This window comes from Falco naumanni, chromosome 4, assembly GCF_017639655.2.
Source record: "Falco naumanni isolate bFalNau1 chromosome 4, bFalNau1.pat, whole genome shotgun sequence".
NCBI classification, from domain to species: Eukaryota; Metazoa; Chordata; class Aves; order Falconiformes; family Falconidae; genus Falco; species Falco naumanni.
The window spans coordinates 21,482,133-21,501,270 of NC_054057.1; the positions used below are offsets into that span (position 1 = coordinate 21,482,133).

Below are 19,138 nucleotides of genomic sequence, written 5' to 3' on the forward strand. Positions count from 1 at the left end.
AAAAAGACAGACCTTTTAAATTAATTTTAAAAACTAAAAATGAAATCCGATGTTGTCCTTCAAGCAGCCAGCTGCGGTGGTTTGGAGGCTACTGTAGTACTTGTGGCTGCTATAGCTGTAATATTTGCTCACGCTTTGCCTGCACATGGGTGTGCAAGAGGGGACAGCTTTGTAAACTGTTCCTACAGCCAGTGGCTGCTCTTTCCTAACTCCATCCATCTAACCTACCCATCACGGTCACTTTCTTTTGATGCCTTTGCTCCCTGTGTCAGCTAGACACTAAGAAATTTTCATTAAGCATGAGCATAATGAGACTATGATTTATGTCTTTCCAGCATTAGGGCATCAGCAATCAGGGCATCCTGGAATCAAATGCCACGCAATCTGAGCAGGACTGTACCTCCCCTCCAGCCTCCCCTCCCTCCTCTTGTGTCAGGGACAGATGCACCCAGGTGTGAGCTCTGAAAGAGGTGGAGCAAGGTGGGTAGAGGAGGAGGAGGAGGAGGAGAAGAACAAGCACAGAAGTGTCATTCAGCTTATGCATTATTCGTTATTCGTGAAAGGCTGTAAACCAGACAGATGAGCTGCAAATACACAGTTCGTTCACTCACATGAAATGCTCCTCCATCTTCAGCTATTCCGTCTTGCTTCCAGGGGCCACACTGTGCATAATCAGCCTGCGGATCAGGAGACTGGGTCCCTAAATCTTTCAAGGGTTTATTTTATGTAGAATTAGAAATTACAGCTGCTGTACAAGGTTAGTAGTGTGCGCTGTCTTAGGCATAAATAAGTCTTCAGAGAAACAAAGATACAATGGCTTATTGTTTTAAAAGCACACTGAAAGCATGAAATTTGGTAATTTGCCAAGTCCAATGTGATGTATTAATCAGAAAAATCCAAGAAAAGGGAGAAATAATTCTGGGCTAATATAACTCCAGGGGGGAGGGTATCACTGGTACGTAACAGCAGTACAATACTGGAAAGAATTTCCTTTGCTTGCCCTAGAATAAGCTTCTATAGATGTCAGAGAAATGCACTTATTTTATAATATTCATCTCAGGACCTGCAGACATAAAGGTGTCTGAGAGAGAAGTCTGTCTAATAAAGCTAGAGTAAGAAGAAATCAAATACGAGAAACAGTTGTTAACCCAGAATGATAAATACATTTCTATTCATGAACTCCTGTGAGAAAGGAAAATTAGGAAAATTATCGTTCTGGCTAACTTTTCAATGCCCTTCCTTTAACATCTATCATCTTAGCATATGGAATTTTGCAAGGAGTTTTAACGATGTAACAATAATTCTCGTCATCCTTCCTGCAAGACATCTATTTGCTTTGTGGCCCTGAGGTGCGTGCGTGAGGTACAACAATGTACTTTGTGTCAGAATGGAATGCCATATCCACAGTAACCTGCAGCACTTAAATGACACAGGCATCATGTGCAGTAGCGTGCCTTTTAGGACACTATCAGTGCATCTAATTGCTAGCAAATAATTACAGTCCTTGCAGCAAGATGTGGACATTTGATGGGTTTTGAAATTATATTTTTCTTTATACTGAGGTGGAATTAAAAAAAGAAGAGTAGAGTGAATAAGTATTTCTTCAGAGCATGTCAGAAGAAACCATGAAGGCTCTTTGCTGTTGACTTTTCCTGTGTATATACAACCCCAAGTGTGCTGCAAACACCTTACCAGTAGATTTAGCACATCGACCTGTACCAAGGACATTAGAAGAATCAAGGCCAAGGGTGTTGACTTCGACTTGGGTACTTCTAGCACCAAGAGGGCAATAATGGTAACTACATACAATCAGCGTGCAGTTCTTTACCCCTTTTTTACCTTTATTTCTTTACCCTTTACTACAATGGGTAAAGAAATGCTTTGGGCTGATCATAGTGTCCTCTGCTTCCTTAGGGTTACAGCTGTCACAGATGATGGTCTCACTTGATTGTAGGCCCCCATCAAAGAAGCGGCAACATGGCATCCGTGGGGAAACTGGGGCTCCGTTGTACCATGCTGGTCTGTTGCAGTGATCTGTAGGGCGGCTATTACTGAAATGCAAGTGTTGAGATGTAGTTAAGCAGGAAACTAGCCTGGAGGTCATCAGAGTCTCACCATAGATCAGGTGTAATAGGTTCTTATGACCACCTCAAAGTGGTGCACTGGAGTCTGGACTTTATTGTGACACAATAAAACCAAAATAAAGTTGTTTCCCCGGGGAGATTCTTGGCCCTGGATCACTACTGACTGCCAAAACTGTTCAAGGAATGAAGAGAAAACCAAAGAGCTTTCCTGCAGCCTCCTTAGACTCCAATTGCTCATTGTGACATTTCAAAGCCAAAATCCTAGCTATTACAGTTGAGTCATTCAGCTTCTTCACAAAACACGGTTATCACTAGACTTGCTTTTGAAAGCTGCTGTATTATGAAAAATAGAGAAACCAACTTTCCTTCTGTTCCAGAGCAACAAAAAAATCTGTTTTTGAAATCTGAAAATTTAGGAACAAAGTGGAAACAGATGTCATGTGCATACAAAATGAGCTCCCAACCAAAATATCATGAAAAATAAGTGAATTGCTAGGAAAACATAGATATTCCTAAATATTTGCAGCTTCCAGGCATCAGCAAACACAATATAGCAGATTCATGGAGAACTTTCTTTCTACACAAAATAAGTGGACAAGCCAAAAATTACTAAGAGGTAGAAATCTTCAGTTGAGTGACGGTCAAGCAGAAACAAGCTCCCCTGGTGCTTGTGGACTGATATTAGCTGGCAGTCAGAGTCTGGAACAGGAGCAGCAGCTAGGAGACATGTCGACCTGTGGTTCAGACCTTGTGGAGCTCTGGCCATGACTAGGGTTGAGAGCAAGAATTTAGATGCTGCACCTGCTATGCTGTTTCTTTGGAAAAAGAGGTATTAAAATAAGATTAGATTCTCTAACACAATATATCAACTATACAGACTTCAGTGTTACAAAACTTCAAAAACACCACAGATGAAAACAGCTTCTTCGGATCAGAGGTTTATTTTTAATGACACAGCACTGGAAAACATAAGTTACAGATGACTTTTTGATACAGGATACATTATATATCTTATTTTAAAAGGATCTGTGAAGGTACACTGCATAAATACATATAGTGAAAATATATTGTGTTTATTTATTCTCAGAGATTAGTTCTGTTTCTTTTTTAAAATTTATCCAGCCAATTAAATAAAAAAGTATAGATTAGCATCATAACAGCTCCCCCTCCAGATTATCTCATTGTAACTACCGCAGCTGGAAGAGGAGACTGAGCCATGCCTTCTCAAAGGTTTAGCAGCTTTGAACATGATGTTATTCATCATCTCAGAATGAAAATTTCACATTACAAACACAGATACTGTATCATGTTTTGGCAATGGAGCAGCTAGTTTTGCTTTGGAACAAAACCATTTCCTGTAATGCCAGACAGTGAAAGAGCAATGCATGTACTGATGATACTACACAGCCAAAGAACTACGATGAAGTCGTCAAAATGCATATATATCCATATGCAGTTATATATACACATAGAAATTCTTGTGTGTATATATATTATGCATGTCCAAAAATAACATTGAAAAATGTTGCAGTAGTTAATTGTTTTTTTAAACACATGAAACTTATAATAGTTTGACCTCATTACTACAGGATAACTGATTAAATCTTCTGCAGTGCAACTCAATACAATACACTTAGTGCAGAGAAGTTAAGGTTTTGGTATTGAGGAAGCTAATTTCAGATTTCATGGGAAAGGACCAAATACAGGATCACCATAGCTCTGACAAAGCACAAACAAACCTGTCGCCACGTACGTGTGAACAAATAAGGACATTTCTTTTTTATTTGATTTTATTTTTCAATGTACCGCTTCAGAAATTGCTAGCTTAACTGTTTGTATTCATGCTCACTTTGATATGTTTCAACAAGCTTTGTCTGGCGCCTGTCTGTAAACCCTCAACAATTGAAACTACAAAAAGGTGGGCTCCTGTGTTTCAAAGAGGTTAAAAACCTACTGATTGAGCTTCATACCACGTTCATCTGCCTCAGCAGAGAACTACTCCAGATGGCGTGTGAAGTTCTCTGGGAAAAGTCCTTTATAACTATTTGCATCTCTGTACTGAAGCCACTCGGATTCCTTAATGCCTGTCAACCAGCCAGCCTCCTGCAAGGAAAAAGATAGAGTCTCTTAAACTTCAGGTCTCCCCTCTTCCTTGCTACAAACTTCGGACCTGAAGACATTTCAGAGTCACATGGCTAAAAGATTCAGTGTTTTGGTTAAAAAGCAGCTTCTGATTTTGCACAGACCATTTGCTCTGTTTTGCCAGACCACTCTTTTGTGAGACTGAGTGACTGTGAGCATATTGTATGGCCTTTAGCCCATCTAACCCCTAGCTGAACTCAAAACTGGGTAATCAGTCTTCCAGGTCATCCAGCATTACAGCAGATCTGCATTTATGCAAATCTCTGTTGAGACTTTTTTCGAAGTTGCCACAATCATATCAGTGCACTTGTGCAGTAAGAGCATAGCAGTGGGCCAGAAACATTACACAATACCATAAATGGGGGAAAAAAAACCAGTTTTCAATCTGAATTTTCCCCCCTGAGGGTTCCTTTCTCTCATCCATATATTGGCAGCCAGAAGAAATAACAGTTCTTGCAGTCTCTGGACTTACTATCTCTAGAAACTCTAACTTAGTTAATATGCAATTATTAAAAAAAAAAAAAAAGAAAAGAAAAAGAAAAAAAGCTGGAAGCCTAAACTAGAGCTTGGCACGCAAAACTGCAAACAAATCGCCAGCAGTCCAAGCAATCAAAAGAGAGATTTCTTATTGGAAAGCGCTGGGTTCCCTTAAGTGTGATCAATTCTACCTGGAATAAAATAAAACCAGTATTTTTTTAAAATGATTGATCTATTCTCATCTCAGTAACCCCGCGCCTTGTTCTTTTTAAGAACAGGAGCCAGAGCAAAGCCACAACAAACATAATTTCTAATGCTGCTGTGTTATTACTGCACAAAGAGCACACAAGTAGACAGAGTAGCTTGAACAGATCTTCAGGTACACCACTGAGTCACGATTGCTCAGTGGCTGCGTGTGGTGGTGTACTGGCTCTCTGCCCCCAAATAAGCATCATTAAAGCAGATACAGCTTATGCATGTCATTGACTGGGTATATGTAACTGGGACATGTTTTAGAAAAGTGTGGAATATCCGAGAGAAAGAAGAGAGGAACAACAGCCTTCTAGCACAGGTAGCACAGACTAGAAAGGAATGAATAGTTTTTACTGGACAAAAGTTTCAACCGAAGACTAATGGAAAAAGCCACTGCGTGGGACAGTTTTGCTTTGGATGGGGAACACAGGCTGATGTTACCAGCTGTATTAGAATTACAGTTTTAGACAGGTCAAGTTTGAAGGAGGATAAAGAATAACAAAGATAAAAAAGACTCTATATAAATCAACAAAGTATCTGGCAAAAGACAAAAAGATGAAGCTTTATGGTGACGTTAAACATGAAGGGCAAATATGTACTGAGTAATAAAGATATGACCACAATGGTTTCAAAACCAGGAATACATAAAGGTTTATTTTCTCCATCATTGCACACAATTTACCCCAATTAATGCTAATGCTATTTCAACGCACACCACAGGAGAAGAATATACTTCGTGGGTTCACCAAGTGAAGACTAAGAGTATTTAATACCTAACATCCTAAGAAAAACAGACTGAAGACAGAGAGCAGATTTTGCTATCCTACAGCAGTGTCTTTTTCTGCAAATACTGATAATAAAATCAGTTGAACTACCCATGAGGTAAGATGCAGCACAATTTGAATAAGGATAACAGAATCTACCCCTATGAAAAGATCAAAGCTCCCTCGTGAAAGAAAAATCTTTTATTCTAAAAAACCAAAATAAACAAAAAATCACCCCACCCCTCAGTTACTTATCTCTCGTATTAAAAGAAAGCTCAATTGAGATGATGAACACTGGTTATTACCTACTTTTGGACAGCATCAACCATCAAAACAACTTCTAACAGTTCCTAGAACTCATATGGACTTAGGGCATTAGTATTTAGACCTATTTTAAGAAATACTTTTCATTCAGAGCAGTGCTCTTAGCTACCTGACTAGTCAGGATTCAGTCCCCTACCTCTCAACCCCCAAATCAATGGGAGACTTTTCACCAACACTACTGGCACTTACAGATGCCCACAAGCAGCACCTCTCCATACCTTGGCTGTAGGACAGCACAATTTGTGTGCAGTCTCAGTGCCCTCAGTGGATGAATTTGTATTATTTCTCCAAATCCACATGTAAAAACTCCGAACATCTATGGACCACATAATCAATTCTACTCCAATGTTAAGACACGATGATATATAGCAACATCATGCACAATTTCTAAGTCACGTTCCATATTAAATCTTTGTGTGCATGTGTGCCTGTATAAAATCCAGTACAAAGTAGCATTAAAAAAGCCCTAGAAAATATGCTGAGGTCAGATCCTGCTAGCAGCATAGATCTGGGACTTTACCAGTAACCAGCTGTGCCATTTAGTCTCAAATGAAACCAAGTACAATAGACAAAATCTTCACGTTTTCTAACAGTAATGATATTTTGAATAACATTCCCATTAGCTGTAATCTGTGAGCAAAAAGGTGAGACAAAGAAAAATGTAAACAAAAGAAAGAATCATGTGCTTTTACCTGATCAGCTGTGGTCTCGGAAGGAATTACTAGTACAATATCTCCTCGCTTTAAATTAAGCTCATCACTGTTAGCTGCCTCGAAATCATGTAGAACTTCAACCTGAAGAAAGTAACACCAAACATACAGACATGATCTAAATGGAGACATTTCTCAACAAAATTGTCTGTTAAATCTTTATTGCAAATAAAAAATAGAAATCACGTGCCTTTTTTAGGCAAACATATGGCTATAGACAGGTACAGTCAAATCATTAATGTTGACATTGAGTCATGTCAAAGTTTTCTGCTCATATCCTTGGAAGCAGGGACATCTTAAGTAAGTCTTTCTGAGAGTACCAAAGGAAACCTAAGATCCTTTCCCAAGGTTACAGTATCTCAAGGACAGATGATACTGCAACACCACACAACTCCTGCCTCTCAGACAAGTCCTGCACCCTTATTCCTACTGTGTAAGGAACTTGCTTTCATTCCCCACTATCATTATGAAATGTGAGAAAGGGGTGGCAGCATTTTGCAAATAAAACTGGGAAAGGCTCCCAGGAACTGGTATTTCAGGCTCACTCTCATTCATTCTTTTCTTGTGGCCACTGGATATTACTGTTGCTGTAAATGTCCATAGAAGTTTGAGTGGGACGTACAGCGCCCATTTCAACAGGTGATCAGAGGCAAGTAATAGGAACCCTACTTAATGCTTGCTGTGGAAAGAGCTCCCTTTCTGGGCAGATGGGTATGCCAAAAATACCTGTCATTCAAAGGGCTGATTATTAAAACATTGGCAGGATCAGCATGTCGTTGTGAACAGATAATTTTAACTAAATGGTTCTACCTCCTTAAGAGAGATGCTATTCTAACTTTCTCAAAGCACAGCCAGTTCCATGGTAACTCTGCAATAATGAAAGAAAATGGCATCAAGAACCAGATGGCAGGCATGTATTCTACTTCTCCTTATTTATGTCTGACCCGAGAGACCGTGATCAAAAACAAAAGATGAACTACATCAGCATGTCTGAGTCAGAGTTGTGTGATACTGTTCACCCTGACCTTAATGTTATTCTCAAAAGTTTGCTGAAAATATTGAGCAATGAGAAAAGACCAAGAAGAATGGCATACTTATGGAGTGCTATGGGACTAATTAGTATGAACTGTGCAAATTATAATAGGAAGCATGTAAAGTTCATCCATCCTCAAGGAGCTATTCTGCTGCTCAATGATTCTAAAGTGAGACGCATTATCAAAGAACTTTGTGAACCAGGAAACCCTAGGGGTCTTGCCAGCCAAGGAGAGAATTTCTCTTATGCCTCATTAAACTTTTCTGTTTGATTATCCTAACAGTTTATAATTATAGTATTACTCAAGTCACAGAAACACGTTTTGGCTTCATTACCATAAGTTGCAGAAGTCCCATGGGTTTCAACAGAACCAGAACTTCCACTATAGATTTTCAGGCCAGAAAAATGCCAATTTTTTAATATTCACAGAATCATAGAATGGTTTGGGTTGGAAGGGACCTTAAATATCAAATACATTGTTAGTATATCAGATATATAATTAGCATATATTATACAATATTGCTGACTAACTCTGTGGCAGTGCCGTTTTTTTCAATATATTAACTTTCAGTAGTAATTTGGTGAGATGAAAGGGTTCTTGCACTTCAGAGAGTCTAACAGCTACGTAAGGATATGCACAGCAACAATGGCATGCAGAAAACGTATCTTGTCAGACTTCACGTATGAAGCAACAATGCAACATTAAAGCTGTGTTTGTGTGCATCTGTGTGTGCATATGCCTGGCTGTTAAACTAAGCATCCTTTGGCCACAAGAAATCATCACACTGCCTGCACAAACAGACACATCCACAGAAGCTAGATCTGAAGGGATGTCTAAAAGAAGAATGAAGAAGCATACCTTAAAGAGAAAGCCAGGTGGCATTGCAGAAGCTGCTTCTTCTGCTACAACAGGCTGATCTTGAGAAGGTGCAGCCTGGATTTCTTCAGCAGGTTTTTGCTCGCTTCCAACTTGGGGAGTTTCACTGGGAGAAGCGTCAGTGCTCTGAGTGCCCATCTCTGCTGAGGCATCTTTGGACTCGTTCACAACGACTTCGTGTTCTTCTCCCTCCCCTTCATTGTTTGATGCTGGCTCTATTACTACTGAAGGGATGCTGCTGACCTTTTCCTGGGGGAAAAAAGCACCACAAGAGTACTTAGTACTTTATTCCAAGCAGGAAAACACAATTGTTTATTGCACAAGGCATATATGGCAATGAGAATTTCTTTCTTCTCCACAGTGGCTTCTTACATTAAGACAGAAAACAGTACTTGTGCAAGAATATAAAGGAGTAATCCCTTCCTTGTTTTCACTGTTCCCCTTAGTCCTCCTAAGTCTTTCTGTATTGACACAAATCATTGCAGGAAGTAATAAAAATACTCTGCAGATAGTTTGGGTTTAATTTTCAATGTGCATGGAAATTAACAGACCTTTCTCCTCCACTCTGCTTTCAACTTTGGGTGGGCTTGGGTATACCCAAGCTCCAGGAGCCACTGTCCTGTATTTCTTTGGGAATTCAAATCAGCAGGATAATAGCAATATAAAGGTGATGAAAGAAGGAAACATGACCCATTTCTGCGCCTGATTGCAGGGATTTCTCCTGATCTACAGCAATGTAATCGGGAGCAAAGAAAGCAAAAAGACTAAGGAGGTAGCATCTGACCAACAGTGAAGCCTAGGAGAAAAAGCATTTAATGAAACTTGTTGGAGCATCCAACCTGAAAAGAACATGTTAACTGATCCTCTGCCTGACCATCCTATCCTGGTGCAGAGAAGAAATAAAACATGCAATGACAGGAGGTGGCAACTGGCTGCCCAGCTGCAGGATCAGCTGCAGGATCTGCTGTAGGAGCTGTTCCCCAGCTCTTCGGAGGTTGCAGAAGGCAGCAGCCATATGCAGATACAAAGCTTGACCACCGTGATTTAAATAAAACAAAAGTAACGCTATTGATAGGACATGGCGCCAGGGGACAAGAGTTACTTTCTTTGCCTATTTCTCCTGAAAGTCCCATTAGGTTATGTGGTAAAGCTCATCTCCACAGAGGAGCACAGAGAGACAACAGCAGGAGCCCAAACAACGTGCTGCCCATACTGCTCCCAGGCCCATCACAGGAGCCATCAGTGCATCAAGTCCCATCTCCACAAGCTCAGGGGAGCACTGCAGCACAAAGGCAAGCACAGGCTGAATTAAGGACTCAGAAGTGATAACCTGTGTGGGCCCATCCTAGGGCTATCCCAGGAGAGCCTCAGCCTTCGTACTTGTTGGACCTGGGGGCACAGAACTACAGCAGCTTTGCCTTTCTCGGGCTGCTGAATCTGTCCCAATTCCCCTAACATGCTCTCCCATGCACCGACACGAGTCACCTGAGACACATCAGCCTCCTTTTCTTCTCCCTGAGGTTTGTCACCTTCAGCAACACCCTCCTGCTCAGTGGTAGCAGTGCCATCACCAGCTCCTGCTGCCACAGCCACACCATCTTCTGCTGCCGCAGCCCCCTCGGTGACAGGTACCACCTACAGACAACAGGAGGGAGGGACCTTTCAGGATACCAGTTCTGGATATCTGCTGAAGACACCATGGACCAGCCTCTGCTCTGTGGCCTCCCTGGGTGGTGCCAACCCACGGCCTTGGTTGCACTTGGTTTCCTCCTGATTTGGGTGGGGGAGAGCAGTGCCAGGGGCAAGCTTGTGCAGGGAAGTTAACAGGTGGGAGAAGGACATGTATGAAACCTCACTAAGACACCACTTAGCAGAGTCCTCAGGTGTTGCTAGTGGAGTAACGGTTTGCCAAGGTGCTAGTATTTTTCCCTTCTCTTGCTTTCAAGCTGTATGGTGGAAGAAATTCACCACAGGTTTTTGCTGACAAGAAGGAGCTTGCAAGCTGTCCAGGTGTCCACAGTACCCTGCTGGTGAAGTCTGTTCTTGGGAAGACACTCCAAGCCTTCTCCAGCTACTGTCACCTACCTCTAGATCTGAGCTGACTTCAAAAATATTGCCTTAATTACACACTCCTTTCTAATAAAGAAACTTGCAAATTAGACTGTATCAGCAGAAGAAAATATATTCTACAGCTGGATAAAGATCAGAAAACTTGAGATTCCATCAGATATCAGAAAAAAACCCAACCATAAAGATATATAGCTAGGTCAGTATAGGAAAAAAAAAAGAAACATACATAGAAACCCATTCAGTCTGGGTACAACTGAATCATTTGCAATCAGTCCATGTTGAAAAGTTAATGCATGTTTTGTTCCAGTTCTTGAAAGGCTGATAGAAAAGTATCTGCCTATAGATCAGTGTTGAATCCTTCATTTAGAAGAGACTATTGTTCTAATTCACCTGTCACCCTAACATTTATATTGTTATATACTGGTATATGCTTACAGTAGCATATAGGACATATACTTACAGTGGATTGATCTTAAGGGTTGGAGGGTAGAAGGTAATTGACAACACTTATTCTGTTAATCCAATTAACTTCAACATAGAATTTTTCACATACAGCAGTTATCACCAGTACAAAGTAAAAACACTGAAGAAAAATTGTTTTCTGGGTACCAATGTCGAGCTACAGTTAGCAGAAATACCTCTGATCTCCAGTTAACAGCCTGATGCTCTTTGTTTCCTCGGTTTGACCTTTCCTCCACAGATGAGGCTAACTCAGCTATCTGAACTCAACTTGAACTACCTACAATTGTTCATGGGCACTCTTCAGGCATTATTTTTTAGCAATAGCTAATATTCAGCACTACTCCTATCTACTGCTATTAATTGATGTGAGAAAGAAATTCTTCTGGAGACCTTGAAGGCAGAAAGTACTACAGGGTTTTGTAGAAATCACTGGAGAAGCTTTAGTATAAATTGAAAACGTTGCTGATGAAGGATGCTCTATCACAAAAAGAAGTAACACCAAAAGACATGGACGGACGTTGACATGTTCTTCTGTGACTTGCAAGGCATGCAAGCCTGCCACTCATAGTGTTACCAATTTTAGCAGCCTTGACCCAAGAAGATATTCAAATAAATGACGAGTGTAAAAAGCCCTGGAAGAGGTTAGTAGGAAAGAGGGGGAACAGAGCGCATATTAGATGGATTTTATACCATGTGCTTCTAACAGCATTCTGCAGAAATCGATCTCGCTGTCTGTTGTGATTAGGATCAACACTTCTCTTCTATTTATTGGATTTGTATAGCCCATTTTATTTCACTAAGGAGGAGAATACTAATTTACATGAATCAGTTATCAAACGCCCCGCAGTGAGAGGGTGACACTCTCACGGCCTGTAGCCATGAGTCACTGAATGTATACCACAGCTCACAATTGCATAATCATGTGCTCTTGTTTCTTAGCGTACAAAACCAATGCAAGCTAGATGATTAAAAAAAGCTTTCACAAAAATGCATGTAGGGTAGCACAGAATGAACCTCCCTATCAGCCTCAAATATAGTATGGGGGAAGGGGGGGGGGGGGGAGGAAAAAAAAAAATAATGAAGGAGGCTCATTCCACTGAATTAATACCCAGCTATGGTGAACCACTTACTTTCATAGTCACCTGTATTACCTTACTTCATATTTAAAACCAATCCTACAGATCTCATTTCCATAGGTCATCAATAATATTAGACTGTCTTAATAGTATGCCAAATTAGCTATCTCTAGCAGTATTATTTAAATTGGGACAGTTGTCCCACTACACCAGCCACACCGGGGACAAAGAAAGGGTCACCCAGTACAATGAGGGCTGCGATAGAAGAACCACTTGACTGTTTTAATTGGGCAGAAGCGAATGCTTCTTTACCCGGGATGCAGCCGATTCACACGGTCGCACTCTCCTCCCGTTAATGTTGCTGTCAGCTCAACACAGTTCCGCAGACTGGGCAGCAGCAAGAACGAGCCCAGGGAAAGGAGACGGAGGGGTGCTGAGCCTGCTGCTGGGGGTCTGTCAGAGGAGCTCCCTGAGCTATGCCGGTTCTCCAGAACTGAAGATCTCACCCCATGGCTGGATTTAGAAAGGGACTGGGTAATTTTTATGACAGTTGGTTATAACTGCAGCTAAGCTAGCTAATATGATGTCAAGAGGAACTAATCATCATGCTTTAGGGAATACATCAATTGCTTGCTAAGTCTTGGAAGACTTTTGGGGTAATTTGTTATGCAAAGGGATCACCCCCCACTGAAGGTCAGATATTAGCTTAGCAAATAGCTTGACCCCCTACGGCAGCTCTTCTGCATACCATAACACTGCTGTTTTAAACAGAACACAGGGTCAAACTCACCAGGTAAGAGACCTCAACTTTATAAGGACAAGTGGTATTAGAAAAAGGGGAAAGATTTCAAAGACTTAGCCTTGGTGCTCACAGGATAGTGAGGAACTTCTGTGTTTCTTCTTGGACAGGACTTAACAGCAGTGCCAAGCCAATGCTAGAGAAGCAACACAATGCTCTCTTGCACTGTGTCAACACCGATCTGGGCTAGATCTACTACTCCTGTCCTATACTTTCTTGCTAGTGTAATTCCACTGATTTCTATGTGGATGTGGCAACACTGGTAAGGAGTATGGCACCAGTGAGTCCCCAGCTCACTTCCCAGCAAAACTGGGATATCCTGGAGCCATAGATACATTCTCAACTCTAGGAGATTCTAGGGGTCTAACAAACCCCAGCTGGGACAGCTGGACTTCCCATGTTCTGAAACCAGCATGTGTGGAGATCAGTTCACAGTTTTTGTATACATTGTGGCACCAAAACCAGTAACAGCAAAACTGGAGGTTGTCAGCACCTCCAGATACAAATCCTAAGTGATGAATAACTAGGAGTTAAAATCCCTTTCTCAGTCCCTATCCCTGCATTTACTATGTACCCATTCCTCCACTACTGCTCCCTGTGCCTCTTTGAACACATTATAGTTTCACTTTATCATGGAAGGATTCAGACCAAGTAGTTCTATCACCCCTGAAGAAATACAAGCAAGACACAATCATTCCAGCCCACATATGCGCAAATTAACTTATGTCATTGAGCTTTTCCGATGCTTTGTAATCTGATTTTAACTGTATCTAACTTGACATAAGATTTGTGCTTTAGCAAACAAACTTGTAACATGATTATTTTCACATATATGTTTCAGTTCAGGGCATGTTGTGCTAGGAAAAAATGATTAATCAAGGCCGGATTGTTTTTTTTTTATTTGATTTGGTTTTCTTTTTATGCATTTTATGCATAAGATTTTTGCAAGGAAGGCTAGGCAAACACATTTATGGAAAGTGTAAAAACTATTATGCACCATATTTCCAAATGTCAATATAAACAGCATTATACCTTTTATTATTATACATTCTACCACAGAGCTGCTTAGTTTGCTGTCCTGAAATATTTAACACTCTATACCGCTGCAACAGGCAGTTTCTAAGGCAGGCCCTGCACTGAACGAGAGACACTCTGCTGTTAGAATATATACTGCAGATGTAGATACATCTGTGCAGCATTAGAATACATACTGCAGCTAGGTCACAACTGCATCATATCGGCCTGCATATCGATGACATGCAAATGAGAAATTTACTTTCTGCCATGATTCTCTGAACGATATTAAAGCACAACCACGCTCTTGAGGCTGATCATAGGTACCTTGCTTTCTTTCTCAGCAAGTCCAGTTGTCTCCTTATCCCCTGCCTCGACACTGTCCTGTATAAAGAGGAAATATGGTCATCACCTTACTCATGCTGAGGCAATGGATGCGGAGAAGTTGATATTAATCAAGCTTAATGGAAGCACAGCATGTATGGGATGCAGTGAAATGAATGGCTGGGACTAAATGGGATTCTATACAGCAAAGCAGAAAGATTTGTACTGCCACATATAGTCTGAAATAAAAGTAGTTATAACCTAAAACCCAACAAATAAAACCATTTATATATGTCACCATCATCACACTCTAAGTGGTAAGGACTATTTACTTTCATTATCAGTATTCTCATAACAGCACCAGCTTTGAAGAAGTTTGTAGTAAGCACCAACCCACAACACTGCTGACCCTGCAGCTTCCAGCAAGCTCAAATTTCTCCCACTTCAGAGTCAAACTGTTCCCATTATACCCTGCTGCTGCCCCTGCAACTCACCAGTTTCAAGGTAAACTTTCTAAAATGCTTCTTCCACTCATGTTGGACTGCAACACTTTTAAAGGGGCTCTTCAAAAGAGGTGGGTCACAAAGTTCATCTTTTTTTGCAGAATCACCTTTCTCTAGGTCCATATTCAGTGGTACACGCAGCAGGTGCCTGACATTTAAAAAACTAGACGTATCAGTGGTTTTCCAAATCTGACACCCATTTGATGCTCAAGGGATCAAGTGCACTGAATGGTAATGGGCTCCCCCCAAACAGTACTTTTGAGAGCACAGATGCCGTTTAACATTAGGTCCTTTTATACAGAAGGTAAACAGTCAAAACCACTCAAATTCAGGCCTGTTTGAAACAGTTGGAAGTGCTTTTTTTCTGTTCGGATTTGACTCCCTGCAGACACAGGCTATTTCTAAAGACTCTCTGTTAAGGAAAAACAAATCAAAACTCCATTACAGAAATCCACTTTGCTAATAAATTTTGAGGCTGTTTTGCAAACACAGCTAGGTCAGATCTTTCAAAAGAGCTCTACGTGTCAAGAAAGTTATGCAAATGTAGGTATTGGCATGGTAGATTGGACCATCTGCTTTAGCAATCAGAAATTAGGAGACCTCAAGTACTCAGGCTCCAGTTAACTGCATTCATGCCCACAACTGTCACTCCAAAATTTCTACAAGTTTCAGTTGAAATGGTTCCATGTTTCTTTTTTAATAAAAGGATGCTCAGTTATAGCCAAACTTCATAGCACTCATGTTTTTTTCTTATCTAATCTTCTAGTATCGCCGGCAGTCATCTCATAAGCCCCAAACGTGTCCAGATGCCAGGGCAAGGCAGCTGCTGACAGCGGTGTTTCCATAGAAACCTCTCACAGCTTTATCCCATTAAAATTACAGTATTATATAACCCTTTTTTTTTTTTTTTTTTTTTTTAATGTTTAATTATTTTATTTTTTTGAACCTGCCAAGCCTCTGCCATGGGGTCCTTGATTTTATAGTAAGTTTGAGGAGACTGTGAAGGGTCTTAAACAGAAAAGACGTATGCAGCAAAATATAGTTATTTCTTACTGTAGCAATGTACATATGAGTCACCCACAGAACTGTCACCTTTTTTTTTTTTACAGTATGTTGCAGAGATGTACACAAATGTTACTATTGCCAATAACAGCTTTACGTCCAACTGCAAGTTGGCAGATAGATGCCTTTCCTTTTACTATTAAAAAGTGCTGATTTTCTGCCATCAGCTACATTTACAAGTCTATTTGCCTTCAGAAATGAGCATTATCCTGCACTTTATAATCAGAAACATGCCAGACTGTGCCCTTCTCTTAATAATACTCCGGCAATATTCTTGGGTAAGAATCCCATCAGCCCAGCTTTGGGCCTCCTGGCAGAAGAATCTAATATATACATATACATATTTTTAAATGAGGACTGTTTTCAAAGCTGACTGAAAGCACAGTTTTGATTTGAAAGAGGAAAGTAAGGAGCCCTCCCCTTGCTTCCCAAAGTTTGGGACTTCCCAAAGTTAATTGACTATTGTGCACTAGTCAAATTAGTGGGTTTTTGCTTTTGTTTTTTTATCAGCTGGAAATTGGAATTTTGTGGATGGTGGGGTTTAAGAAGCGAGGCACAGTAGCATGAATTGTACCATTTTTAGGACATGAAAGCTAGGCTTTCATGTAAAAAAGATGATTGAAAAAACATCTAAGTAATGGTTCAGTCCCATAAACAGAGAAAAATCTGCTTCTGCAGACTTCAGCAGAATGACACTATTCAGTTCTCTCCTGTATACAAGAGCTATATATTTTTAATGGCCTCATGCTCCATCTTTGCACCTGCACTTAGCTGCACACTCAGAATTTGGAAACAGTTGACTGCTCTTCTGTATCTAACCATTGTACTGCTCTCCCAAATAACATGCTCTGCCATTTGGGCATCGTGAATTGTACTTACAGTGGGATTTGACCATAATGAGATACCCTCAAAGCTGCAGGCTGTTTTCTGGGCTCAGCTGTACTTGCTCAGTGTCTGCAATGAGCTTATCAGGAGGTAGTTTCATATATGCTTACACACAGCTTTGAAAACCACAGTATTTAGCTGAGTGTTTGACTGCTTTAACGGGAGAACATCAGAGCCCAGCCCAGGCAGGCATCAGACCCAAAGCGCTGAAAGGCTCTTTCCAAACTAATGAGCATAATGGAAGTCAAAAAGCTGATCTCTGAGCTATGTCTCACATGTAGGAGAAGAAAAAAGGGCAATAAGATTTCACAAGCTTTCACTTTATTATAATATCCTCATGTCATCTTTCTTTGCATGTGAAAACATGATGTGGTGAAAGGGGTAGTATTATTTGAAAAAGTAATAGATCAGCGGTTAGTGCATTATATCTCTTAGACTGTACCCTATGGATTTTACAGCTGCCTTTGGGGATGCTACGGAAATAAGGATACAACTGTTTTGCTGTGCAGAAGTCCACGCAAGGGCTTTTTACCATGGTTAACTTTGCTTCTGTTGGTGCACATGGTCATTCTCTCCCTTTAATTACCAAACATTTTATCTCCTCCTCAAAAAAGATCAATTGTTGACAGCTACTAACAAAAACTTTATTTGCTCTATGGCATTTGAGACCTGAAAGACCAAGAGAAAAATAGGTTACAAGAGCCCAGGCAGCAATTCTGATGAGCTCTGGCTGTGAAGTCTTGGCAATCTTGTTCAGGGAGACTATGAAACAGCAACTAACTGAATCCAGAACTCCCTGGCCGGCAAGCGGTACCCTACTCCCTGGACCATTCTCTCCCTGATTTAAATGGAAACCCTACCAGAAAATTTACTGTGAAGCTGCTACAATGAAGAATGCATGCCTCAAATTTCTGGGATTAATGAGGTGTGACAGGAAACTTACCAGAGAAAAATTAAATTGATTAGTAGCTGTCACTCCAAACTGGAGGTTACTGAACTCAGTAAAAGATTTCCAGTAAGAAAGTATCTATCAACATTTTACAAGTCCACTTTTAAAGTAAACTGTCATTCATAAAGCAAACAAATGCAGCACTGCTGTCAAGCAATGATATGTTTTCATCTGCAACTCAGTGTACTTTTCCCTTAGCTTTGATCATATTTATCGTTAATCCTAATCTTCAAAACTCTTCTTTACAAGTCCTGGAAAGCCCTTCCCTGAAATAACAACCCCTCAGAGCCAAATGCAGAATAACTCCAATTCTGACATTTTCAAAATCAGCACTTTTACCTTATTTTCCCAAACTAGCAAGGACAATTTCATACTCAAAAAGTAACAGAAACCCAAGCACAAACCTAATCAAAACTGTTTAACTTCTCTTTAATGCCTATGGTCTTGCTCCTGGATTGCTCTTAAATTGCCTGGCTCTTGCACTTTGTTTCTCCCTGCCTTTGTCCCAGCAGCTCTGCAGTCCTGTGTCTCGGCTAGAGCAGCTGCTGACAGACCGTGGACCCAGAACTTCTTGTGGACAGTCAGGAAGCAAAACCAATCATCTGAAATGGTTGTGCCGGCTGATGAGAGGATGCATGGGGCTGCAGCCATGGCCTGTCATTTAATTAGTGCTTAAGATGTGCAACTGGCTTCAGAACATTGCTTTGTCTTAGTGAGAGACAAATAGGAGTTGGCTTCCTTTTAGAAAAATGGTGAACTTCTCTTACAACTCTTTTCCTCCAGTAAATCCTTACAGATCAAAGTAAAACCACCTTTTCACTTTCATTAGTATGTGTTCTTCCACATTATTCCCTGCATTCACTCATGGGAACAGGAGAGCTCCAGACCAATGACTGATTTCCCATCCATCCTCTCTCCACCTCCCCTCCCTTGTTCTTTATTCCAAACTATCAATTTTACTCTGACTAGACATGAGGCATTCTGGATAAGAGTTCAACAAAACAATGTGCCTCAGACAGGCAATTTAAATATTTGGCTTACTATAGAGTTGACAAGTTATTACTGGGATTTATATCAATGGAAAAGAAAACACACAGGAAGGGGAGAGCCTGGTCTCCAGAGACCATGGGGCTTTCTTCATTCAGTTCTTTTACTAGAATGGGATGATCCTGAAATCACTTGCTCCAGTGTGGAACAAGCGGAACAAAAGAAAAATTAAAGAAAATTATATAAATACTCAAAATTCATGCATAATTTTGTGTTTTCACACATAAGTGTAACCAGAATTAAACCCTAAACATAGCCCTGGGGAACACATGGGGACTGCTTCC

At 40.6% G+C, this 19,138-nt stretch overlaps 1 protein-coding gene across 14 annotated transcripts in view; it reads right to left on the bottom strand.

Annotated features, from left to right (window-relative positions):
- Positions 1-3,006: 3,006 nt before the first annotated feature.
- The window catches only part of AMPH (amphiphysin), a 120,882-nt gene continuing 104,750 nt past the window's right edge, over positions 3,007-19,138 (bottom strand). For 5 of the 14 annotated variants that reach the window (XM_040592786.1, XM_040592785.1, XM_040592797.1 and 2 more), the window contains 5 exons: positions 14,412-14,468; positions 10,149-10,298; positions 8,646-8,912; positions 6,736-6,837; positions 3,007-4,187 (listed from right to left, as the gene is read on the bottom strand). In XM_040592786.1, coding sequence (XP_040448720.1) covers positions 4,080-4,187; positions 6,736-6,837; positions 8,646-8,912; positions 10,149-10,298; positions 14,412-14,468 — 684 coding nt within the window. In that variant the 3' untranslated portion in view covers positions 3,007-4,079. The remainder of the gene's footprint in view (positions 4,188-6,735; positions 6,838-8,645; positions 8,913-10,148; positions 10,299-14,411; positions 14,469-19,138) is intronic. The other 9 variants (XM_040592789.1, XM_040592787.1, XM_040592798.1 and 6 more) reach the window with 3 other exon arrangements.